The sequence below is a fragment of the Anas platyrhynchos genome, chromosome 7 (genome assembly GCF_047663525.1).
Source record: "Anas platyrhynchos isolate ZD024472 breed Pekin duck chromosome 7, IASCAAS_PekinDuck_T2T, whole genome shotgun sequence".
NCBI lineage: Eukaryota > Metazoa > Chordata > Aves > Anseriformes > Anatidae > Anas > Anas platyrhynchos.
The window spans coordinates 39725011-39751270 of record NC_092593.1 but is presented as its reverse complement, the minus strand read 5'-3'; the positions used below and the strand labels follow the sequence as shown (position 1 = coordinate 39751270).

The following is a 26260-nucleotide window of genomic DNA, read 5'->3' as shown; positions in this document are numbered from 1 at the left end:
TTTCACCTTTTCTCTGCAATGCATTTATTATGAAGTGCTGTCCGTTTTCAGAAAGTGACTCATCAGCTCTTATGCATCTGTATCTTTCAGGCTTAAAGTTTATCTTTGCTCCACTACACAATTCTATTATAAATAAATGTTATAATGTTAAGGTGGGCTAGAGAAGCTTTTAGTTCTTGCTTTTTGATGAACTCACAATGATCTAGGAGCCAATGATGTTTTTAACTGACGTCTGTGATAGAGGTTTTTCCCGTTTTTAAAATGTGTATAGATTTGCTGATACTCTGCAAAACAGAGACGTTAAAGTGTTAACATTCTTATTAGATCAGAGCAACTAACTTCCTACTTTTTAAATACCTTTCAAGAGTTCTATAAGTTTCCAAGTCCTGACTTAATTTTTTTTTCTGTTGCTTATTTGTGTTTGTTTTTAAATGCAGGAAATTGCTGACAAAGATGGAAACAACAAAGTTTTATCTTTCACCATCCCTTCGTTATCTAAACCCTCCATATATCATGAGGTAAAAGAACTGCTATGGTAAATTAGACCTGTATCTATTAGAGCAATGAAAACTGCATCCATTTAATGCAACAGACCATTTTAAGTGCACCCTGTTGCATTGTGTTTTTGATGTCCCTGTCTTGCAGCAATTATGTAATTCAATTCAATAATAGCAATAATGAAGTAATGTAAATGTTGAAAAAAAATTTTGCTGACAGTGCCCATTCTGAACAGAGGTTAATTGTGTTGTAGTTGCAGATGGGTTGCTTCTTAAGTGTTATGATAAGAGAAGTCTATTTCCTCATTAATACAATTTGAATTTGGAATTATGTTTTTCTTTCTCCACTGTTACTGTACAAGAGGTCTGTGCAATTAGGACAAACTTTAGATGGCTATGCAACAATCAAAATTGAAAACTACTCTCACCTGCTCTACTGCAGTTTATGATAACGAAATCAGATAATGTTTTTAGATTTACAGTATTCTGAAATAATTTTATTTTTTTATAGATAACAAGACAAGTGTGTATTTTGGCTTGAGTGGTTAGAAGTTGTAATGCTTTTGGAGAAATTTTACTTATGGTTTACTTATTCCCCCCCCTCCATCACCTACTTCTAGCCCTCTACAATTGGATCCATGGCTTTAACTGAAGGAGCTCTGTGTCAGCATGATCTCATCAGGGTAGTTTACAGTGATCTTCATCCTCAAAGAGAAACCTTCACAGCACAGAACCGGTAGGTATCAGATGCATTGTAACATTGGAGGTGCTCCGCTAAGCAGTCAACAAGTCCTTAAACATTAAGACTAAATAGGTTATATTTTGGTCCTTTTTCAACATATAGTGCTTGGAAATAAAGCTAGAGAACAAGTTAGTAGTCTTGAGGTATATTTTTGTTTTTGCTTCCAACTTCATGTGTTCTTACTTTTAATTTAGATGTGAGTAACTTCTATGTCATTGCTGTGTCTGTCAGGAATATCTTTGGGTTTATTCCTGTCAATTCAAATGTTCCTGGAAGTGTTTAAAAAAAATAAAAATAAAAAACGTCAGCTCTCGCTTGAGAACTGGGACTGCTTTTTCCACAGGAAAATGGGAATGAAGTTGAGTGCACAGATAGAACTAGGGATAAGTGATAACAGAAACTGGATTTCTTGTTTCTGCTGCTTGAGGACATGGAAGATTGGGAGTCTACTTACTCATCATTAGTCACTGGAGCCAGCATTTTTAGCCAGATCCCTTGCATGTTGAAGAGCAGACTGAGCTGTATGACTAGCTGTTTCAATGCCCTGCTGTTCTAGTGACTCTCAGCTTTACCTGTTTAAAGCTAGCTCTGGAAAAAATGATAAAATAATTTTAAAAGTGTTACAGATTTGTCCAGCTCTGTAGCTCTTTGTCCAAATTTTATGCCATGTTCTCTTTCCTCCATAATTCCTACATAGGCTAATGGTTTTCAATAATAACAATTTAAAGTGAACCTTTAATGTCCCATTTCAAGTTAGTGAATTATAATGGGAGAGGTTTTCAGGATTTGTGTGTTTACTCATGACACATTTTCCTGTGAGGCAATTTTGAGACTGAGTTTTGTTTCTTTTCAGGTTCGAGGTGCTGAGCTTTCTCATGCTGTGCTACAATTCTGCTATTGTCTATATGCCTGCCTCTTCTTACCAATCACTTTGTAGGATGGGTTCCAGGTGAGGCATTTGCCTTTGATGTAGTTTTGCAGGGTATATCTAGATTTCTAAATGCTATTCCAGCCAAAAAAAAAAAAAGTGAATTTACTTGTATTTAATAACCTAAAACCTGTAATTCTTAGTCAGTCCTGCTGCAACTTAATTGCAGATTTGATGCTATGCTTGAATATAAATAAAACACGTAGATTATCTTACTGCTGCATTGGGTTTCATTCCAGTTATGTAACTTTTCTGTTGCTGTTCTTTGAGGAAGAAAAGAAGGTGTTGTGTTTTTTTTTGTTCTTGTTTGTTTAATTTTGCTCAGACTGATTTGTCTTTGTCTGAATGATAGGTAAATCTGATACTTCTCAGTATGATCAGCTTTAAAATCTTGTGAGGAATGCGTCTAGCTTCCTCTGCTTCCAAATATAAACCTCTCTTGTTTCTGAGAATGGTTCATATGAAGTGGTTAAACAATATCCTGGGTTTTAGCTTTGTTTCTTTTTTCTTTTTTTTTTTTTCCTTTCTTTCCACAGTGGGAATGACATTCAATTTTCTGGAGAATTCAGTACTGTGAATTCTCAAACTCTTATACGTGTCCTTTACTTAATCTCCTGCTTGGATAGTCTTAGAAGCATCTGGCATCTGGTTGGCAAAGATCACTGCTTTATGCTCTGAAAAATCTCAAGTATTTCTGATACTCCTATCTGCCTGTTTTTATAAGCAATTTTTTCTAAAATGAGATAAATTCTCTTCCCTGCTATCTCCAGAGTGATCTCTTTAAACATGTTTGATTTTTAGCTTATTTGCTTCAGCACACTATTGTCATAAAAGAAAAACATTGCTTGCAATTCAGTTGTATGACAAAAAAGGATCAGGCTAGTTTCTGACAATGTGTTTTCTCTAGTAATGCACACAAAGTTAATTAAGATGACAGTCTGTTTTCCTTCCTCTAATTTCTGATGGCAATGATTTAATTCTTGGTGTGCTTCCATCATCTTCAAGTTAAGACTGTGCTGAATTTGGCAAGTGTGTTCAATTTCCCTGCATTTCAAAATTAGATCTATTCTCTGAGTAGAGAGTAGAGGGAACATTTTATAGGCTAAGGATTTTTTTTATTGTTTGGAACAGTGCAGCAGCAACAAGAGTTTGGATGCAACAAACCATTTCCAACAATGAGATTATTGTATGATGAATTGAGTAAAAGTTGCACGTTTTTGTCTTCTGTGTTATGTGGTCACAGTTGTGTAACATGCATGTTAAAGGAATCCATTTTCAACTTGAGTTATTGAGTTGCAGTTATTTTCCTTAATTTTCTAAATACAACTTCCAGAACTGTATTCATTTAGCTAAACTTATGCACATTGTTGCTCTTCTAAGCATGCATTATTGAAACTTCACTGTAAACTTCATTTTTAACTTGTATTCTGGTTATTACACGTAGAAGTTCTACAATAGTTTATAATGTAGTTATTGGATGCCTAAAGCAGGAGTCACTTTGTTCCACAAACAGCAGAGTGACCTGGAAATGGAAACTTCTGGGATCTTCCTTGTGTAACTGTGAAGCTTCTGAAAGCTTTTGGGCGGGTCTGCAGTGCAACCTTCAGAACCATTGGGATACTTTGATCTATGCAGCTTGCCTGGGTGGAAAAAGTAGACCAACCATATCAAGCTGGTAGTTGCTTTTCATTGTAGCACTGCTTGTCACCTAGAAAGGAACTTGGGCTACAGTTTTTGTCACTGAGGCTGCGAAACATGCTTTAAAATAATAAATTGCATGGGTTTTAGGTTAAAGATGATAACTGGGAAATCCTTTAGGTATTAGCTTTTATTCTTTACCAGATGCATTTGCTCATCTTTGTTTGAAGAATTAAAAAACAAGTATAAGGTGTCATAAATACTTTTTTTGTGAGTGGTGGGATCCTCTCCCCTGAAACCTTTGGGATTTTTTGGTGGCTAATGGGCATTTTCATTCACTGTTTTGATCGGTGTCAGTTTGTATTCAAAAAGTTCATGCAATCCCTTTTGCTAGCTTTAAAAGGGAAAACTAATCTAGGCATTACTGGATCCGTGCACTGTGTAGAAGTTACATGTTCAGATGTCTGATGGAAAACAGGCAATCGAATGCTGTGTTTTAGCATGTCTGTTAATTTTGAGGTTTCATGCATGTTATTTTCTTTTATGAGCAAAATCCTAAATACATGTAGGTTAGAGAAACAGTAAATGTACATTAAATGTATTAGAAGCCATGTATTGTTTCCATGTTCCACATATAAGTTTCAGATATTAAAGTTTTGAATAAATTCATCTTTTTTTTTAAACTGTAGAGTCAGTGCTATGTAGTATAAAAAGCATACACTTTGTCACGGGCCAGAAGACTTTTGTTTGTTTTTTGTTTTCCTTTTTTTTTTTTGTTTAGAAGGCAGCTGAAAATAACTCTCAAGTATACAATATCTGTGTTAACTAAAGGTAAAAGGTGATTGCATGCTGTCGGTATACATTAGATGGGGGATGACCTGTCTCTCTTCTATACCACTGTTTCCTTTTAAGAAAATTAGTTTTGGTTATTGAGTTTCTGGGAAAGCCTCGTATTTAGTGGCTGGCAGTAGAGAATGTCTTGCCTCATTTTGGTTATGATTTGAAGAAAAGAGATGATGGCTATATGGGAATAATACTTTGGATTATCAGCAAGTCATTTCTTAAGACACTTTTAAAACTGTTTTAATGGTTGGAAGAGCAACATAAAGTGTTCGACATTGTGTACTTACATGTTGAAAAGCAGATTTTAAAAATTAAAGGAAATCGCTTTGATGTAAAGATGTTTGTAGTATTTCTGCGGTTAACATTTTGTTACAATGATATGTTCCTTCAGGCTGTGTGTGAGTGGATTTCCACGGCAGCATGAGAAACGCTGGAAAGAACACTATGGTAGAGTGGTGTTGGACCCTGACTTCATGGTGCAGCTGCTCACAGGTGTCTATTATGCCATGTAAGTAGATTTATTATTTTTTTTGTAAAAGAATAAATGGCTAGTTTTACATGGATTAAAATAGCAGCATTTGTTGCTTTATAATTGAAAGAAATTAATTAAACTTTTAGGACACAGGAATCTTAACTCAAATTATTATATTTCCCATTACTTGCTCAGTCAGTCGACTGATAATGTGTGAGTATCTCTGTAAACATTGGAGTAGGTGGTGAAACACCAGCAGTAGGTGCTGAAGAGAGTGAGGCTCCTCGCATCATCTTCTCCTAAGCTTCCACTACCTTCAGATAACCTTCTGTTCAAAAGCATAATGAGCTTGGCTGCCAGGGTAACTTGAAGTGCAGTCCTCTCGAATACTGGTAGCTTCTGAGGTAGCAAAGATCTGTTACTGATTAAAATAGAGTCCTGCTAAGTATTGTAAACCTTTATATCTTGACCCGTTTTTTTTATTCTTTAAGTTTGTCCTGATTATGGTATCAACATTTTTTCACTTGGAGGTGTCAGGGGGTATGACATTTTGTTATAGCAACAAGAGTAATACAAAACTCTGTCCACACTTCTGAAAGAAGTGGAGGGGCTGGGTGTGTATGCAGTTTTCCACATAAGAAGTGAAAAGCTGTATTTGGGCAGCAAAAGGCACAAAAAGAACCAAAGACACAAAAGATAAATTTCTTTCTTTTTTTTTTTTTTTTTTTTTTTAATTTTTAGATATAATGGTCAGTGGGATCTTGGCCAGGAGGTATTGGAGGACATAATTTACAGAGCACAGCTTGAACTCTACTCACAGCCTCTGTTGGTAAGAAAAAAAAATAATGAAATTTATGGACTTGATTAAGAATATGGATGCATTTCTGAAGTGGACTCATAATGAAAGCATTTGTTGCTGTTTACTGCATTCCCAAACACAAGTGGTTGTTAACAGCTGGTGTTTTTAACATAGCTATTTATACCATGCTTTATCTGCTAGGGTGTTGGGGTCTTTAATTAATGCAGAAAGATAGGATTTTCTAATGTTGTACAATTGGATCAAAATGTTTGTTGTTTTGGCACCAGCTACTCATGAGTGATTCAAAGAAGCTTAAATGAATGGTTGTGTGTCATAGGATGTTGGTTGCAAAAAGGTATATTCTTTGCTTCTAGACCTTCAGAAGGGTTTAGAATGTTTTGTGGTTTAACTGATAACACAACAGAACAAACAGCAACAGAATAGAGCTGAAAGTGCAGAGGAGCTTTATCTCCAGAGTCAGTGTTGGATTTTGATTGATTAAAATCACACAAATCTTAATCTTTACCTCCTTTAGAGGAGCATCATTAAAATGGTTTTCTTATGATCAATTGTGTTTTTTACCCCCGGTTTTCACTAGAATTGTTGTCCCAGTCATAAAAGAAAAATGAAGCAGGGAAAGAGGTGAAACTAAGCTGGATGTAAGTTCATGTGGTTGGAGAGAATGAGGAGGGTGATAAAGGAAGCAGGAATGGAAGGTTTTTATTTTTTGTCAGATGTAGGAATGAGACTTAAAATACGGAAGAATAGTAAAGGAAAGAAGTAGAACAGAATATTATCTCAGTTTGTCCAAATTGTGGCCAGAAGCCTTTGGTCCTCCTATAAACTACCAACAGTAGAATTTTAAGGCTTTTTTTTGTATAGCTGAGAAAGGAGTGGATTGGGAAAAGTCTTTTTCTTTTGTGACAATCTGACATGCCTCTCTCCAGTAAATTAAGTAAAATTATGCTCTTGATTAATTAATATTGGCTGTAAAAGCTATCTACAGGCTTTCTGAGAGTTCTGCTTTTTAATGGCTGGTATCCATTGAATTATTATAATTGCTGGTTCCTTTTGGAAATGACTCATTGCTCCATCAGATGGAAAGTTTTAAATTCAATATTGAAACTACTGAATGAGGCCAGCCTATCAAAATACAACATTTTAGAAGTGTGTAGGAGGATCTGGAACCTAATTCAATTGATGATAGGACAATTTTCAATCCTGATTGTTCAGGAGTTTTAAAAATCAGTTTGTCTTTTGAGATAACTTTTAATTGTAAAAGTCTTCTGGAATGTCTGTTCTTACAAAGATACTTTTGCCACTCCAAGCAGTTGTTTGGCAATGTCATGGTATCACCAATTTTTTCCACTTGCCCACTTGTCTGGTTTTCATGCATACATGTGCAGGCATATCTGTATGTTTTTGTCTTGCCCTGATCACAGAATCACAGAATCACAGAATCTCTAGGTTGGAAGAGACCTCAAGATCATCGAGTCCAACCTCTGACCTAACACTAACAGTCCCCACTAAACCATATCCCTAAGTTCTACATCTAAACGTCTTTTGAAGACTTCCAGGGATGGTGACTCAACCACCTCCCTGGGCAGCCTGTTCCAATGCCTCACAACCCTTTCAGTAAAGAAATTCTTCCTAACATCTAACCTAAAACTCCCCTGGCGCAACTTTAGCCCATTCCCCCTCGTCCTGTCACCAGGCACATGGGAGAACAGGCCAACCCCCATCTCGCTAGAGCCTCCTTTAATATACTTATACAGAGTGATAAGGTCACCCCTGAGCCTCCTTTTCTCTAGGCTGAACAAGCCCAGCTCCCTCAGCCGCTCCTCATAGGACTTGCTCTCCAGGCCCCTCACCAGCTTCGTCGCCCTTCTCTGGACCCGCTCAAGCACCTCGATGTCCTTCTTGTAGCGAGGGGCCCAGAACTGAACACAGTACTCGAGGTGCGGCCTCACCAGAGCCGAGTACAGGGGGACGATCACCTCCCTAGCCCTGCTGATCACTGCATTTGTTTCCCATCTTGTTTTACTGTGGTTTTTGAAAAGCAGTGTTAATAAATTACCATTTCATATTAAAAAGTGACCTGCATGTCTGTGGCCTCATGCTATAATACCAAAGCATTTGACATTTTCGAGTATTGAGTCCTTTCACTTAGTAGTAGTCTCCAGGAGATGTGTATGATTATCTACATAAAACTTTGTATTTTAAACTATTGCGGATACTGGCACCAAATAAAATATCATCTGTGCATCATCCCAGGTATGTTTAAAGTTCAGTCTCTGCCTAGGATTGCCTAACAGCAGCAAATTGTTTGAAATCCATTTAATATTTAGGCAATCCTCCATGGTAGGATTATTTTTAGACATCTGTACTCAGGCTATTCATGTAATTGTGAGAATACTGTCAGTCATTACAATGAGAAACATCACACTCCCTGTGTTTGAGTATGTCTGTTGGAGAAATATTTTTGACAATATAGTAAATCCATGTTCTTATTTAAATAGGTTTATATTGCCTGTGGAATAAAAATAAATCCTGAAATAGCAGCATCAGGAATCTGAAGTGTCTGTGATTATTGAAGCAGTTCCCAAGCCATTTTTTCACCATTACCCAGAAACTGCACTGGGAAAGGCAGGCATTAATCCGAGGGAAAAGCTTTTTTTGGTAGAAGAAGGGAATCCGTTAACAAATACTGGATATTGGTTTCATAGTCACGAACACTGGGAGTTTCTGCAGTTGGAAACTAATCTAAGTGATTCAATATTATCGCTAAGGTAGGCTGCACTTTAGGAGTGAGTAGCGCAGTTCCAGTCAAATAACATCTTCCTCTGAACACAAAGCTTCTGCACTTGTTTCAAAAGGAAATCCTTTGCTTTGGCGCAGAGATGCACAGGTGTTCTTAGCCTGGTCCATAGAGGTATGGATCAATAAATCCCTGTTGTAACAGCACCTTTATCCAGTGTTTTTTATTATGTACTTACTGCTTTTACTGCACGTTCTTCTTGTCAGAGCTTATTTCTGGTGGGCAAGGGTGGCTATCTGGCATGAAGCCAGTTCTCTTTTGTCATTGCCAGTTGCAGATTTGGCTTGCTAAATCTGAATTCTGCTGTGGTTTGCTTTCCCACCTTTTAGTACAGAACTAGTGCCTGTTGTTGTTAGGGAGCCTAAAACATAATGAAAGCAATTTTTTTTCCCATCCCGAAGTATTGCAGATTTTATTTTTCATTTTTTTCCTGATGGAGAATGGCTGTGTTTCATCCAAACTGTCTGTTTGGATTGCTTTACTGTTGCATGAACTTTATTTCAATGTGATTCTCCTCAGTCCCCAGAAGTATGATTTGTGCTGTTAAAAAGGGCAAGTTCTTAAAAAGCTCCTCAAGTAAAGTTTTGTGTCACTTACCTGGTTCTAATGCAGAATTCTACTGATTTTTAGATTTTAATGCTGAGAAAGGTACTTGCTCAAAAGAGGGTGAAATATTAGTAAAAGAGATGATTGGAAGATAAACCACTGTATATGGTTGAACTTAATCTGTGTTGGGTCAGTACAGCAGAAATTAGTTTCTGAAGTCTTTTATGAGGTCAAGGATGGGTTGAAAGCAGTGAGGTTTGTACCACTGCAGGAGGACAACATGGAAAAAGGCCTGTGTGTGAATAGGAGAGCAATTGTGGTGAGGTTGAGAGAATTGACTAGCAAAGGACAAAACAGAGGTGGGCATGTAGAAGGCAGCATGACAAAGAGCATTTCTACACCGGTGCCAAGAATATTTAGGCTGGGTAGAAGTCAGGCAAGAAGTCAATGGAGAAAGTGTTTAATGAGGATTTCCAGGATCACAGCAGAAGCTGGAGAAGATCAGGATATGACAGCTATTCCAGCTTCCCAGGAAGTGAGAAGTCTTTGATTAGTTAACATCCTGTCATCTCTGCTTTAATGTTTGAATGAGTTTCATTTCTTCGTATGGTTGCTGGATGGTTTGCCTATTCGAATGTACGGGAAAGTCACTTTTACTTTACTGTGGTACTGATAAACACTTGTAAATCAGAGCTTTTAAGGCATATGGTATGCATCAATTTATTTTTTTTAATCAAGCATTATTTGAGGTCTTTACAAGACAAATTATACAAGGAAAGTTCTGCGAATAGAATCTGTTCCATTGGTTTAGTAGATCTCTCCTAACTTCATACACTAAATCTGCTTCCCTAATGTAGTCTTTGGGAATTGAAGGAATTTGTGGGATGTCCCTCACATTTCTGAGGCCTCGGGGAATCTCAGAATATCAAGACAACATTGGAGTTTAAACATATTTTAATTTTTTCACTAGGTTGAGAGGAGCATTGGAAAATGTTGCTTACAGCATAAGACTAGGAAATGCTTGATTGTAGTCATGTGCTAAACAGTTGTATCAACTCCAGCAGCTAGATACATGCTTTCATACAAAAAAAAAAAAAAAGCTTGATCATATTTATGTTACAGAACAGGAATACAATATGTTGTGAAAGGAAGGAAAGTTCATGCATGGTCAGAAAAATGGAATATCTTGCAAAGATGTGTATTCTAAAGGTGATTTGTATTTCACTTGGGTGGACAGAACTGCCACGTTATAGCCGTATCTGTATCTTTTAAAAAGGTTTTACATGCCCCTGCCTTGGGTTAACATGCAGGCCGTGTGTATTCAAGATACGTTTCTCTTGTCATATAGCGAATTCTGATCTCTGAAATTCCATCACTGATTTTTTTTTTAAACTTTGTTTTCTGATGCAAGAGAAGGAGATGATATTATGTTGCTTTTCATAATGCTTCTTGTAAACTGTAATTGGGAGAATAGACTACACAAATTATTGTGGCAGCTATTGGCAGGTAGGATTTTATAGAGATTAATCAGATACATTTTCCATGCTTGTTTTATTTTAAGTCTAGTTGTCTCTGACCTTATTTTACCTATTGTGTTCCCCCTTAGAGGGGGACTAAGGAGCATGTAGCGAGTCAAATATTTGTGAAATACAAGAGATCTATGAATGAAGTTGACATGTCTAATTTAAAATGTTCCAAAGTTTTTAATACTGGTTGGTTGTATGAAGTCAATAAGATTGGAAAATCAAGGTGAGTTCACTTAGACATTTTTTCTGAAGTTTTAAAACATTTTGTGTGTAGCAGCTTTATTTTTGCTGAATACAGCACGTGCCACAGAGGCCTAAATTGCTTTTCATGAGCTGCTACACGAGTTTACTTCTAGAACAATTGTAAACTAGGAAACATTAATTGAAAGATGCTTTAATAATAGTAAATCTCTAATCCAACAAAGCCTTTTACAGTAAATTTAAAGGTACAGTTAAAACATCAAAGCCAAAAGAGTTTTGTATCTCAAAGATGCAAAGCATCTGGTTTTATAATAAAAATTACATATATATTACAATATTATATGTACAACAATTAGATCTATATTTCAATATATAAATTACACTAATAATATATTACTCTATTACAATACAATGTATTACTCTCACAATTACAATAAAAATTAGATCTATAAAGATCACTGTATTCTAATGATTTGACGCCCATTGCTTAGGTTGCAGTTCTTTTTAAATCTTGCAAGAGTCTAATTCTTTTTTGAGATGGTAGGGAATGAGGGGGAAAATGGGACATGCAAGGAAACTGGTCCTGTGTCTCCCATATATGAGACCATGTGCCAGTTGTATTGGCTCGGCTTGTGACCATTCTCGTCATGACACAAGTGGTATTTTCATTTTTCTTGTCATTTTGCAATCTTGTTTGGGTGGAGAACTTCTGGTGTAGGTTGTTACCTCTGAGTACAGGGGCAAACCTGGAACAAAGTAGATTACATAAAAAAAAAAAAAAAAGAGAGAGAGAGAAAATTCAACTGTATTTTTGGGAATAGGCTTGTGATGAGCTTCCCAACTTAGTTACCAACTCTGAATCTTGGGGATGGAGCTATCTGTCTGGATGGGATCTGGCATAATTGACAGTTCTTGGTTGTTTTCCTGTTCTGGATCCAGCAAAGATATCTAAAGCTGCCACTTACGCAGTCAAGCATGGTGGTAGTATAGCATTTTATTTTCATCTTAGGTTGCAAATGCCATGAAGAACTCACTGCCCTTTGATGCTCCTGATGCGTCACAAGAAGGCCAGAAGGTACTGAAGGTAGAAGTTACTCCAACAGTGCCGAGGATTTCTCGGACTGCCATTACAACAGCTTCTATCCGTCGTCACCGCTGGAGGAGAGAAGGTGAGCTTTCTCTGCTGACAGCAAATACTGTAGCATACTGTATTCATCGTCACTGTTACCTGGCTTCTGAGTTTGAATGTTTGCAGAACAGTTGGTTGTGGTTGTTGTTTTTGTTTTGTTTTGAAAAGTGATACTCCATAACAGTGTATTTTAGTATCATAGTATTTTACATTTTCAGAGCACTGCATGAACATGAAGGTTTGGGATGTTTGTTTTGTTTTTGATCTGGTGATAACCCATGAGGTAGGTACTAAATAAATAAATGGAGAGGCTGGAAATAGTTAAGACTTTTTTTCTCTGTGTAACACAGCATAAAATTGTAGTGGCAGAGTTTGGTTTATAATTTGACTTCTTTCTTTGATCCATTCAAACTTCACTGCACGCCATCATAAATAGATGAGGGAATGAATGGTATTAGTCAGACCTTGACAGGGTTCCGGTTACCTACAACCACTAAAGGCAATGGGAGATGGAAGAGCTGAACACTGTAATCCTAGCATCATATGGCCCGCCTTACAGAGAGGATATGTCATAAAGTAGCTTTGGATAGTTTAGAATTAACCTTATTTTTCTTCAGTGAATATTTAGATCATATAGAAGTGTGCTTGACTGTATGAAGAACAGTAAATATGTAGTAATGCTTACTTTCATGTGGTGAAATCTTCATTGTAGCTGTAGCAAAAAGCTTGCTTTGAATTCATTTTGTCAAACAGAACTTTGTCTCTGCATGTATTGAACAGATTTTAAAAAGATGCATAAATGGCAGAAGGTAAAAAAAAAAAAAAAGTAATATAACCTAAAAATAAATAGAGGGTACAAGAGTCTAAAAAACAAGTATTACATCTTTCATTTGGTACTTTTTTTTTCCTATATCGTGTGCCAAAGGATTTAATGACTTCTGGTCTTCAACTGAATGGATGTTCAGGACAAGAAGCAGCTGTCTTCTGTTTTCAGGACTCTGGGTCGTGTTTGTCTTTACTGTAGTTGCCATTATATTCATTTTTCAAGTCTCTGGTCTACAGCATAGCCCACTTGTCCTTTTCTGTGGATGTTCTCACAAACTTAACTAAGCGTGGGTAGTGTTTCGTTGTTTGTTCCATGTCCGCATAAATCTTCTATTTTCCCTGCCTGGGTTGAAATGCCAAGAAAGGAATAGAAAAGCACTAAAATGTTATATGTTGAATCCCAGATGGCTTTGACTTCTCAAACGAGGCTGACTCAAGCATACCTGGCTCACCGATCCAACACGGCTCCACAGACCTAGGGATCAAACATGAGCAAGAGGGGGAGGTGCTGATGCGCAGGACCCCTGAGCATGGCTTCCTGGAGCCCACCTTGGCAGCAGCCACAACAGAGGGTAGGACAGAGATGAGGAGGCAGAAGTCAGTGAGGCAGTTGCTGGAGGAGGATCCTGGCTCCCTATCCCCAAGCAGAACTTCTTTCCATTCTAGTGTGTGTTTCCGCTATCCCAGGGTGTATTAGCTTCTCTTTGCAATACACGCATCCCCTATATACCTAACATCAGGTCAGGTACTACCTTTTGTTATCACGTGGGCTGGCCTGGGGCTTGCATCTGTGTGGTGAAAGACTGCTTGGCATGGCAAATAAAAATAAAAATGACAGGGGCAATAGCCAAGAGCTTTGGGATTGCTTGGAAACTTTCTATTACTGAGCATGTTTAATATTCAGAAGGAAAAAATGCACCAGATAAACATGAGTCTAGTCCTGAAAAGTAGACAGTGTAGAATATTGGTTGTATTGTGTTTGCAACTGTATTTGGTTGGCTACAACTTAGTTCCAATAGTGTCTTGTTAGTCCATGTTTTTTTTTTTTAAATTTCCAAGAACAAAGACAAGCCTATCTAAGACATTCACAACTGGAGATATTTTTATTTGCCAGTCGTTCTTTAACTGAAGATTCTTACGCTTACTAGTTTACATGAATGACCTGGCTGCTCTAAAATCAATTATCAAATGAGAAAAATCTTGTGTTTTCAAGAATAAATCAGGGTGTCATGTTTCTGAATGCTTAGGAAACAGTATTTGCTTTTTTGCTCATTTTTGCTGTCCACATAAATGCTGTAGAGCTTTGTATGCCTGCTCTGCAACCAGCAATAGCAGATAGAGTAGCTGGCAGATACTCACTTTGCTTAAGTTCATCTATTAATGTTCTCATCTTTATTCCATGAGAACAAGCATTTGAGCGCTGAAATTTGGATCATGATTTCTCTTCAGAGATGAGAATTAATTTCTTATAAATCTAACTTAATGGAATTTCAAGTGTTTTCCTATTTTAAGTCTCCTTTTCCATCTGAACAGTCTATCAAACAGTTTTGGTATTTCCAACAATTATAGTCCTATCAGTTGATCATAAACAAGATTTTATTTGTGGATTTGGATAGGAGCGAGCTACATAGGCTTCAAATTTGTTCTTCTGGAGAACTTGGAGATTTAATGTAATGTTATCGGAGAATCCTTCCCCTTAATCAGAGGCGTTATCAAACAATAATTAAGACATCATACTTCAGTAGAAGATAGTTGCATAAAAATGTTTAGCATAGATTTATAATCTGTTCCTTGGTGCATAGTGAGTTTGAGCATGCTCAGTAAATAAGTAGTCTTCTAACTTCACTGGTTCAGTTGGTCTTAGTTCACTTTACTAAACTTTGCATGTGCATGACCTGAAGGATATGGAGAACTCCTCAGCTGCAGAGAACCTTCTGGAAAATGCAAAGTAGGAAAGAAGTTGATGTGGCCTTCTAGTCTTAATTTGTTTCAACACCTATATCAATTGAGATGTTACTGGAGAAGTCATAACTCCACATGCTTTATTTCTGTTGAAATTGGTTGAATATACTGTACTTCTTTAAATGTTGGCAGTATACATGTATAACTATGTGCTTGGGCAAATTGAATTCTGCCAGTTGACGGCATGTGGGAAAAGGCCCAGGAATGGAGTTTGGATTGGTTATCAGTATAGAATCGTGTGTAAATAGAGTGATCTGTTGTTTTATTGATGCTGACTTCACCAAGTTTTGGTTAGAAAATTTCCTCTCATAAATATAATTTTGATATCAAACGATATAATGAGAATGTCGATCATTTTCATTGACTCTTCAAACTTCAGATACGGAAAGGATAAATAGAATAAAGGTTACTTTAAAAACTGTAATAAAATCCTTTTCAGATCAGTGTTTTGACCCAATAAATACAAGAAGGCAGAAGATTTCAAGAATGACTTAGTAATACCTTACCAAGGTATTCTGCTTTTGGGTGGTGGCAGCTAACCACTGTGCACTATTTTGAGACAGTGAAGAATGTTGTATATATGTCTACAGGGTTAATTATGTACTGGCATTAATTATGTATTCTTTGGAGAGAGATTTATTCTGAAAGAAGAGTGAGAATCCAAAAGACACGCTGTAGTGCAATCAACAGGATTCCTGTTAGGTTGCACTGTCTCTTTCTCTTCTGGACTTACAGTAGAGAGTACTTGGGAGGACTAGGCTTTTAGGTTCTTTTTGTTAAATCATCTTATTGGTCTACTGGAAACAAACCAATAAACTTCTATGACTTCATCCTGTTTTACCCCCAAACAGAGTATGCAAAGATTGAAATATTTTTGTTTCTGAGGATAGCTTTTTAGAAGAAAAAGAACATGTACTGCAAAAAGAGTGTTTGCTGAATTATTTCAGTCGTACTGAGAACTTCTGTAGCTACATGGATTTGACTAGACAGAAATTCTCTTGCATGTTGTCTTCTCTATCTTCTTCATTTTTGAGCACTGCTGAGCTGCTTGGGCATTTATATAGTTGCAGCATCCAAAAGCTTGCAACAACCCCTCTCAGTCTTATTTTTTAAAATCTGTGGATGAAATGCCACTTTTTCTGTGTGACTCCTTTGCTTCAGTGTCCCTGACCAGTTAATATAAGTTTTAGCATTTTGTTACTCAAAAATGTTTTGACATGAACTGTGAGGAAGCATCGAAGAAGCAGTGTTCTTGCAATAAGGAAAAGCTTAGCAGTATTGTTGAAGAGATTATCTTGCAAGTTACACATCTTTTGCTGGAATAGAATGGATTGAGAGGGGACTTCAGCTGCTGCTATTGCTGCTTGTAACCAAACATGCTTTCATCCAGCTTTGCATGATTATGAAGAAACACAAATGTTGGTTTATTGAAAAAGTGCTCTTGCTTTTAGTGTGTTACAGTTACATTGTACTTTTATTAGCATCTTTGATTATGCGTGGGAAGGTTGGGGGGAATGGAGATGTGATGGGTTTTGACTAAAATATCTTGCTGTCTAATGTAAGAAAATACACGTATGTCTCAAGGAGAAGATGATGATCTAGCTTGACCAAACAGAGCAGAGTAGAAGTATATGCATTTTAAATATGGATGCAGGAGGTTAAAGCAAGTAAAGTGTTCTTCACTTTAATAATGGCTGTTAAAGCCTAAAAATATGCTGCTTTTTTTTTTTTTTTCTAAGGTGAAGGGCTTTGCTGAGGAAGGACGACAGTAGTAACACGAACCTTCTTAAAGGCTGAGTCAAGTAGAACTGTATAATACTGCAGAATAATCTCACATTGCATTGGTGTGAGAGAGGCCTGAGCATGATCTGATTTGGAGAAGGCTAAACATTGTAAACTGACACACAGTAATGGTAATTCCAAGGCAAAGCTTCCTAAAAAGAAAAATAGTTTTAAAACCAAAAGAATAACAAAACCTTTGTTTCTTGTTTGTTGTGGGTTTCTTTTTCCTTTACACTTGAGAAACGTGAGGTTGGATCAGCCCATATTCCTTCTGCACAGAGGAAGACACACTGAAGGCTTTATGTCTGTTCTGTTTGCAATAATGTAAAATGCTCTGTAGCGCTCTGCTAGCAATCAGTGTGAATGGACCAGGTTCTACTCAAATGTTAGAATCTGTGAGATCCTTGCCATTACTTTTACCCCATAAAACAAGAAACAAAGTATCAAACCCAAGCTCCATTTTCAGTTTTGAAACTTAAATGCTGCTCAGTTTTCTACTGAAACAATACCTCCCGTTTTGAGTATTTGGAGCTTAGAAAAAGGACTGGAATTAAGATTTTTTAAAACAAACAAACAAACAACAACAAAGTCTTCATTTACAGCCCAAATTAATAATTAATCAAATTATCAGACTGAAAACAAAGGTTTAAGACAGAATCTTGTCAGTCTTTTTTCTTTAAAATCCCATTCTAAAGCACAAAGCCTCTTTTACAACTTGAAGTGTTTCACAAGTTAAATTTCTATTAATACAAGATTTTTTTTCCTCTTAAAAATCTTGATCTGAGATTAGAGCAAATGTGATAGAAGGACCTCGATAGGATTGCTGGAAGTGCAGAGATTATTGAGCTCTGGGAGAGAGAGAACTAGGAATTAGGTTACTCTCCAATAGAAAGTATGGTTACATTATTTCAAGTGCCAACTATGCACAACAGAAGTCTTCTGTCTCTGTTGGAGCGTTGTTGCAGGCCTAGGAATTAACCTAATTCTAAAGCCTACCCAGCACAAACAGGAAGATTTCCTGGACATGCTTGGATCTAGCCTCAAACTAGGATAAAAATAGTCTGAAAGGCTTTATATATGTATATCTATAGGTATATATACATATAACTTTCTTTTTTAAAACAAACAAACAAATGTGTTGGCACCAGTACCTGCAGGCAGAACTAAAATTAGCCAAATGGGGCCTAATTCTTCTTCTGTGTTTATAGATATACTTTTGGAGATATTCTTGACTGATGAAAATGATGTAGAGAAAAGGCAAATGAAGCTCCAGAAGTACTTATTTTATCATCAGATTCTCTTATTTTGCTATATGGCAGGAAGATTACATACTGAGAATCAGGATTTTTTAAGGAAGTGGAAACCAGGTGGATCAGCAAATGATGTTTGTTTTGACATTGTGCGCATCTCTGCATTCATGTAACCTGAATGCTTACTATGTGTTCTGATTGGTTTGGGGTTTTTTGGTTGTTCCCTTTTTATTAATAGATGCTGAAGGTGTAAATGGAAGAGAAGAATCTGTGAACGTTAACGATGCTGATGAAGGATTTTCATCGGGAGCTTCCCTCAGCAGCCAGCCGGTTGGGACCAAACCTCAATCATCTGTATCCCAGAAGGGCAGCTTAAGGAAAACAGCAAGCGGACGTTCTTCTAAGGATAAAGAAACCTGTTCTGCAGCAAAATCTAATGAGAGCCCTCGAGATTCAGTAGCTCGGAAGCAGTACATACACCAATCCACTGACCTTGGTGCAGATATAATTGAGATGACACCTACTAAGAAACACCTCAGCCTGCCTGCTGGGCAGGTGGTGCCAAAAGCCAACAGTTTGAGCCTGATCAGGACCGCCAGTGCTTCCTCCAGTAAATCATTTGACTACGTCAATGGCAGTCAAATAGGCTCCAGTGTTGGAGTTGGTACAGAAGGTGTTACCAATCTAGCTGCTGGCAACACCAATCGGTTTTCAACTATCAGCCTACAGGAGGACCGACTAGGCCAAGCTGGGGAAGGTAAAGATCTTCTCCCCCCAGGAGCTCCCTTAACCAAGCAGTCTCGATCTCCAAGTTTCAATATGCAGCTGATATCCCAGGTGTAACTTTATCTCCCTTCATTAGGACTCCCTCTTTCCCCTAAATCCCCAGGCAAGTTCATCCTTAGGCAAAACAAGAACCATCATCCTGCAGTGTGAAAATACTGTTGTGATCTTGTTTGATTTGGTCTAGCTATCATACTGTATTACTGAAACAGCAATAATTCTTCCCTCACCTTTATTTTCCCCCCCTTGTAAAGATGGTTGTGAAGCAGTATATAATGTACTGTATGCCTATTTCCATGCCTTCCTTTCTCCTTGGGTGACGTGCAATCCATCGTAGGCTGATCAGTCCCATTTCAACACTGTGAGACTGGAGACACCGGCGGAAATGGTGAATGTGATCCCTATGAGATGATGCTTTGGCTCTGTTAAGAAATAGAAACGGGTTTGTTTTCTTGGTCTACAGTACTGCAAAGACTACTGGATCATGACTTTTCTTTCTCAGAACCAGGAGTGCCTCAGAGATTCTGATGTGACTTTGGACCTCTCTGAGTTTGTGCAATCAATTCTGGGGAGGGGATCATCATTGCTGCTCCTGGCTGCCTACAGCACTTTTTCATTAAAATGAGGGTAGATTTTTCTTGCCTGCCCCCAGTTTCTCATCCCAGAAGCTTTTGATGTTCAGCAACTGAGACGTGCGTATTAACAAGTTGTTTTCCCTCAGAGAGAGGATTGTAAGTAGATAATGTAGGTTACAATGCACTTCTAATGGCGTTGTAGCCATATATAATGTTACATGTCTTCCCTTCCAGGACACAGGGTCATTCTGTATGTAGACTAAAATCTAGACAAGACCATGCTGTTAAAGCAATTTGGTTTGTAAATGGGAGGGAGACACTACTTTCCCAGGAGCTAATGGCTGGCTTTGCTCCATTTTTGTTATTGGTGTTCTTGTTATTGTTGTTTTTCTTGTGAGGTGGTGATCACTAAGATGAAAGGTGTATTCGGGTAAAGAGTATTTCTCAGGCTGCTTTCTATGGTGTCATGGATGTTAGACATCCCCAACTCACTCAGCTACTTTCTCAGTGTCCCCAAATTCAATCATGGAGTCACTTTAAGAATCTTGCAGTCCAGACAGACCATCTTCTTAAGGGGCTGTCTCAGGGATAGAGACAATAGTTTGCTAGAAATACTGAAGCTTTAATGTGAAATGCTTTTCTAAAAACACCGTTTGCACAAAGGGGTACTGATAGTCCTTTTTTCCAGAAGGATCACACTTCATTGCCTTGGTATATCTAATCTGTTAGTTTTTTTAAATTGTTATTTTAGTGGATAGGCCCATTCTCTAGAAAATGCAAAACTCATGCCATTGAGCCAAGCCTTGAATGTATATGACTGGTGTACAGTGGGCACTGGCTGGTACTTATGCTACGGAACACTGTTTGGAAGCACATTTCTGATTACATAGGAAAATGTTTGTCATCCTCTCCCTCTCTAGATTGCTAGAGAGCAAAGGGGAAAGTTCATCCTGTATTCTTAAGTAATGTATGGTATCTTGGAAGTTTACAAATTTAAACGTACAGAAAAGAGTTACGATCTTCACATGGGCACTTTGGTTTCACTGTCACTGTGAAGAATAAACATAAGCTGTTAAAAATAGCAGGTTATCTTTGAATGACAGATAGACAGAAATTCAGGACAATAACGTGGTGTAACGTTGCTGGTATTTTTTTCTTTTTTGCTTTTGAGCCTCTTTCAGATGGAACTCTTTTTTTTCAATTTTACATTAAAATTAATTTAAATATTTGACATGTTTTTGTGCATTGACAATTCACTTTGGCAGTCTAGTCTTAAGAACTCCACATTCATAAAGAAGTAAATTAAATGGCAGCTGGACTAATGCAGAAATTTAGTTAGAATAAATAGAATCATCAGAAAGAAAGCCTTACTATTTCAAAATTGAACTTAATTTTTAAAGGCCACCAGAGATAGAACTAAGGTAAAGGTGAGATTAAATTATGAGGGATTTTCTGTAAGAATGTCAAAAGCTATGCATGATTTGACTCTGCTTAATTTATTTTGTCAAGTTTTGCTGGTGGAGACAATTGGCAGGTCATGGTAGTGCAGAAATTCACTTGCTAGTTTGTTTCCTGAAAGTGTAAATTTGTTTTGTAGTGACCATCATGCTAAATTTATAAGGACCAAATGATTAGCGTAAATCTTTGGGAAATAAAAGGTTAGGATTATCAGCTATTTTCTGAAGAATTACTACACTTTATTATGCCTTTGCCTTTAAAAAATGGGATTGCTCATTAGCAAGGTTCTCTAGTTTCTCATTTTACCGTTATAAACATTCCCAAAGACATTTTAGGACACTTAAATTGGGTCAAATTTCACAAAACATTTTTTTATACCCTTATGGGTGGGGTCCAACAAAATTAAACTATTTCAGGAAAGAGAGACACCCCACTGACTCCAGATGGGGAAGTCAAATGTACATATATACATTTGTAGTTAAATCTTTAGTCAAATTATAATTTAAAATATTTTTGCAGTTCTTGTTTTGATGATGTGCCTTTTGTTATAGTTAAATGCTTTGTATTTTGTTTTCTTCCTGTGTATATATATTCCTACCTGCACAAAGCTTTAAAAAGAGTTCAAATTTATTCCTATTAAAAACTATATATAGTTTTTGCTCTGTGCAACATCCATAGCTAATCAAAATTACCATTTGAGTGCAGTGTTTCATTTGTGGGAGCTTTTGTCGTTCTTCAGACATGTGCTGGTCAACATCTGTCTTACAAAATGAGTCATCACTTACATCTACAAAACAGGTGAAATAACAGGCTTTTCCAGTGCTGTTTATCACATTTATCTTTAACGTTTCTACATGGCTCAAACTATACCAAGTGTGTCAAGATTGTAATGAAACTTTTTTACAGTGATGCCCAGTACACTTGAAAGTATTCTGGAAGTAATAGAAATGTCTAGGCTGAGAGAATTACGTGTTCTTTATGATAATGTGTTAAATACTAAACAAAGTACAAAACATGTTCAAACGTTCTGATACCTGTGACAAATATCTAGACTTAAACATCTTTATCCTGAATTCACTCAGTTGTCTTGTTTTAGAACATTTGGTACTCAATGTGAGACAGTAGATTTAGATTTCTGCACCATTTCATCGCAGCTGCAGCATTATACAAAAAGGTCAAAAAGCAGAACACTACTTTTTTCCTCTGTGCATGTGCACATACTTCTAATTCTTAAGTGAGGAAGTCCGAGGGTTATATGTAGATGTATATACATGTGTTAGTAGGGAAAAACTAATTATCCCTTGATAAAGTTTTTACCATATTATGCTGCCATTTTGCCACTCATTTTTCTTGGGCTTAATAAGAAAATATAAAATGTTGGGATTGCGCACTCAACCCCATTGATTAGCCTTTTCAGGAGTTTATTTTGAGCTGCTTTTGGTTGAATGTTGAGCCTCTTTTTGTTTTCATCCTGCAGGCAGCAAAACGGTGAGGGAAAAATGCCTATAACAATGAATGTTGCAAGATGAAGTTTTAAATGGCTTTCTTGTTCTTTTGATTTGGAGACTTTTTATGTGACTGTCTGTTTTAAGTGCAGATTTCTTTGAACACCCTTTCTGATGTGAATTTGAGAAAAATTTTAACAGCCTGCTTCATTCTGTAATGCTGAACGTTGTTGCAGCCAGTAAGCATTAGATGTAGTACTTGTAGCTTGCAAGTGTGTTGGTCTCAATTACTTAAATCTAAAATTTCCAACGTACTCCTGCTAGCTTTAACATAATTAAATTCATGTTTTGACAGCAAAAGAGTGAGGAAAAAAAAATGTTTTCTGACAATGTATTTATTTGCACTACTTATGAATACTGGAGTTTACAGGGACTGTTTTTTTTCTCACCATGTGAGGTTTACTTGTGCGTGGGTAGGTACATACATCTGTCACGTATTGACAATCAATTGCCTCAACTGTGTCTATATTGTATGTAAATATGAACATATTTTTCCAGATTAAGGGGGAAACCTGCACCTTAATGGTGGTAAAGCTGCTCAGTAGTAAGGTGGCCCCAACTCTTGCCCCTTTCTGTCTCCAGATAGTATGTGGTTTGTTTTACTTCTTTAATGAACATTATTAGTGTTCCTGGAAAACTATAGCTCCAGGGAGCTTTTCCTAAACATTTAATGTATAACATATTCAGAAATTAGTTTTGGAGTAGACTATTTTATGCCATGACTGTATTTTAACCGAAGAGTTTAAACTTTTGCTATTTTATCATGAACTAATAACCATCTCTTTAAGTGTTTGGGTGTTTTATTTTTGCTCACAAAGCAGAAATTTTTGTTTGGCTTGGTTTACAAATTTAAATTAACTTTAAGAGCAAGTAGGAACCAAGTATAACTTCTTGAATAGAATTCTAAAAATCAAGCACTACAAACTTGATACTATACTCATAATCGTGGAGGAGGTGTGGAAAACCATAATTGAACATGCTTGAATAGAACGGGTGTGCTGCATAGTGAACCAAAAGATGTTTCTGATGTTTGTAAATCTGATAGTCTCATCCTTAAATTCTGCAATTCTGTCATTGCCAAAAATATTGCTACCTTGGCATGCTTAATGTAGCACTTAAAACCATTAGCTACATCTCATTGTAACATCATTGGAATAGTTTGTGTTGGAATGGTAAACATGGCTTTTTTTTTTAATGTCTTGTTTAGGATGACGAAGTTACAAAACTTTATTCCTTTCCAAGCATCGTAAGCAGAGGGCTGATCTGAATGAACTTGTATTTTGTTCTTGTTTGATATCAAAATGTTCAACATTTTATATTTTTTCCAGTATTTTAAATGCTGTTTATTTCTAGTATGTGCGCCTTAATTTCTCTTTTTTTTTTTTTTTATTAAATTAAGAGAAATTTCTCTAACTTTTTTGAACTAATATTAATTTGTTGTCCCACTGTCAGTTGAGTAAATTTAACTATGGAAAGCTTTTTTGTAGATGATTTAGAGGAACAGATACCAGCATGAGTGTTGTGTTAATGAATGCATACATCAGTCTGTCAAATTTGCAGCTGAAGAGCTAAAATACTCACCTGTCCCTTATACAGTGATGGAAAACAGTGGAGAGCTGTGAGCAACTTGGTTCATTAATAGTTTATGAAAGAAAGTAGTAAATGGGCTTTGCAAGACTGATATGTATGATGATTTCCACTTAGTTGTTACAACATTTTATTTTAAAATAAGTCTTGGAACAAACTTTCAAAACATAGCAGGTAGCCATTTCAGGTAAACTTTTCTCTTAAGTTTGGGAAGTGTCAAGGCCTGCTGTCATCTAATATGTTAGAAGTTCAGAAGCAAGCTATAGAAGTCTAAGGTACCACACAGCTGCCAGGAATGGGTTTAGTAAAAATCTGTCCCATGTTATATGACTTTATTGGAGATTTAATGTAGAAAAATACAATAATTTCTGCTTTTGTTATTTCATTTATTTTCTTTAGGGTACAAAAACACATGATGATTATTATTATTATTTTTACTGTGGTCATCAGATTTTACAAAACCTAACATTTGAGGGACCAAATGAATTCAAAAATGGGTCCATAAATTATCTGTTCTATCATAAAGGATTACTAAGCTATTCCTGTCAGGAGCTGCTAGTGACAACACATGTACAGTAAAACCTTAGCCTACGTTTTAGCTTGTGCATGATGGGCAAAGTGATTAAATCAAGTTGTATTAAACAACTACTTGTTTGTGAGTGCCCAGTGTTTTATAGTCAGTAACATGTAAGCAATTTAGAGCAGAGTGTCTTTGCATTTTGATAATTAATTTACTTCAAATTTTGACTCCTGAAAAGATGATTAATTACCCGTTAAATTGTGGTATAGATTTCACAGAGGTTTTGTATTATTATTATTTATTTATTTTAGAAAAGTGATCAGGGAAGATTTCTGACTTGTTTGTGATTACTTTCTAGTAAAGTGACCATGTAGTGCTTTGTTATGGAATGAACCTTTCTTTTAGGTTGGTAGTGGATCCTGTCCTGTGTGTTTGAGTCCTCGTCCTTCCCAGAACTGATCGCAAAACAGACGAATTAGTGTGGTTGAAGCAACCTTTTCAAAGAAAAATTGTTCTAAAAATAAGTAGGACTTAGGAATGACAGAAATACTGGCTGTTGACACTGTTCTTTCTGTTTAAATGGTTCCTATTGTGCTAGAACTTTCATGCTGTTAGTTTATGAAAAAAACAAATATTAGAAACTTTATGAGGTATACAGTAGATGTGTTAGCAATCACTCAAGATAAACTACTTCTCAAAGTATTAATAGATCGCTAGTGCTGGGGTGCGTCTCTGTGTTTTTTGTGTGCCAGTGTTCAACGATTACTTTGAAACGACTTTTTTTTTTTTACTGTTTACTTGCAGAAGGTGCATACTTCTGGGATGGATGTTACTAGCTGGTTATTTATGAAGAAATACCACATGATTAAAAAGAATTGAGTCATCTAACTTTTTTTTCCATATCAATGATTCCAGGAAAAAGCTAATAAAGATTTTTAATAATTAAATCAGATACTCTTAATACATTTTAGATTTACTACAGTGGCTTTTATTGGCTATAAAACTAAATCTAGGTACCCCATGCTGCATTTTTTAAATTTGTAATTCTTCTATTCTACAAATAATCTTTTTGCTCTGTATTGTCCTTGTAAGAACACAGGATATGCTGTCAATTTTACTAGCAAAAAGAAACATTCTGCAAGGGTTAAAAGATAATTTTCTTACTTATTCTGTCATGCCAGGTTTGTTTCTCTGAACTAAGGTTTCTGAGGATTCTTACTACTTTGTGATCTTATCTCTGTCGTAGAAGGAGCATAAGCAGCAAGTAGCCCACTTAATGTGGACGAATAGGCTAGACAAAAGGGCATGGATTGGTAGCGTGAGCCCCTCTTCACCAGGGTAGCCCTGTGTGTTGGTGTGAATCCCAGGTGTTCAGGATGCAGTACTGGTGAGGAACTAAACCAAACAGGTTTTTAGTAACCACGACCTCTGCTGGATGGTATGATGTTCTTTAACCTGGGACCAGGGAAAATCTTCCATCTTAGACCTGAAGATGGCACGTATCAAAGATCATGTTATTGGTGCATGTAAGCCATTATCTTACCTGTCTTACTGAACTGGTTAATGCTGTTGACTGTTGTTGAAATGTGAAATGTAGTTACTATTGACTCTGTAAATAACTGCCAGAGATGAAATATAATTATTTTAAATCATTGTAAATAGAGATGTATAAAACTCGACGCAATCTGCAATGCAGAAAAAAATTATATATATATAAATATATAACGATGTTAAATAAATATCGTGCTGTTTCTGAACAGAGCTGTGTAGGGTGCCGGTTGACTTTTATTTACGTATTTATTTGTAACTTGGGTGTGCGTTGGGCACGTCAGCTGAGGCGGGGGGCGGGGGGGAGCCGCTAAGGCCGCGGGGCC

At 36.7% G+C, this 26260-nt stretch overlaps 1 protein-coding gene across 5 annotated transcripts in view; it reads left to right on the top strand.

The window, feature by feature from the left end:
• Positions 1-26145, top strand: part of HYCC2 (hyccin PI4KA lipid kinase complex subunit 2) — a 60565-nt gene extending 34420 nt beyond the window's left edge. For 4 of the 5 annotated variants that reach the window (XM_072041372.1, XM_072041374.1, XM_072041373.1 and 1 more), the window contains 8 exons: positions 438-518; positions 1118-1233; positions 2093-2188; positions 5040-5156; positions 5862-5949; positions 12020-12179; positions 13369-13536; positions 18197-26145. In XM_072041372.1, coding sequence (XP_071897473.1) covers positions 438-518; positions 1118-1233; positions 2093-2188; positions 5040-5156; positions 5862-5949; positions 12020-12179; positions 13369-13536; positions 18197-18801 — 1431 coding nt within the window. In that variant the 3' untranslated portion in view covers positions 18802-26145. The remainder of the gene's footprint in view (positions 1-437; positions 519-1117; positions 1234-2092; positions 2189-5039; positions 5157-5861; positions 5950-12019; positions 12180-13368; positions 13537-18196) is intronic. The other variant, XM_072041376.1, reaches the window with a different exon arrangement.
• Positions 26146-26260: the final 115 nt, after the last annotated feature.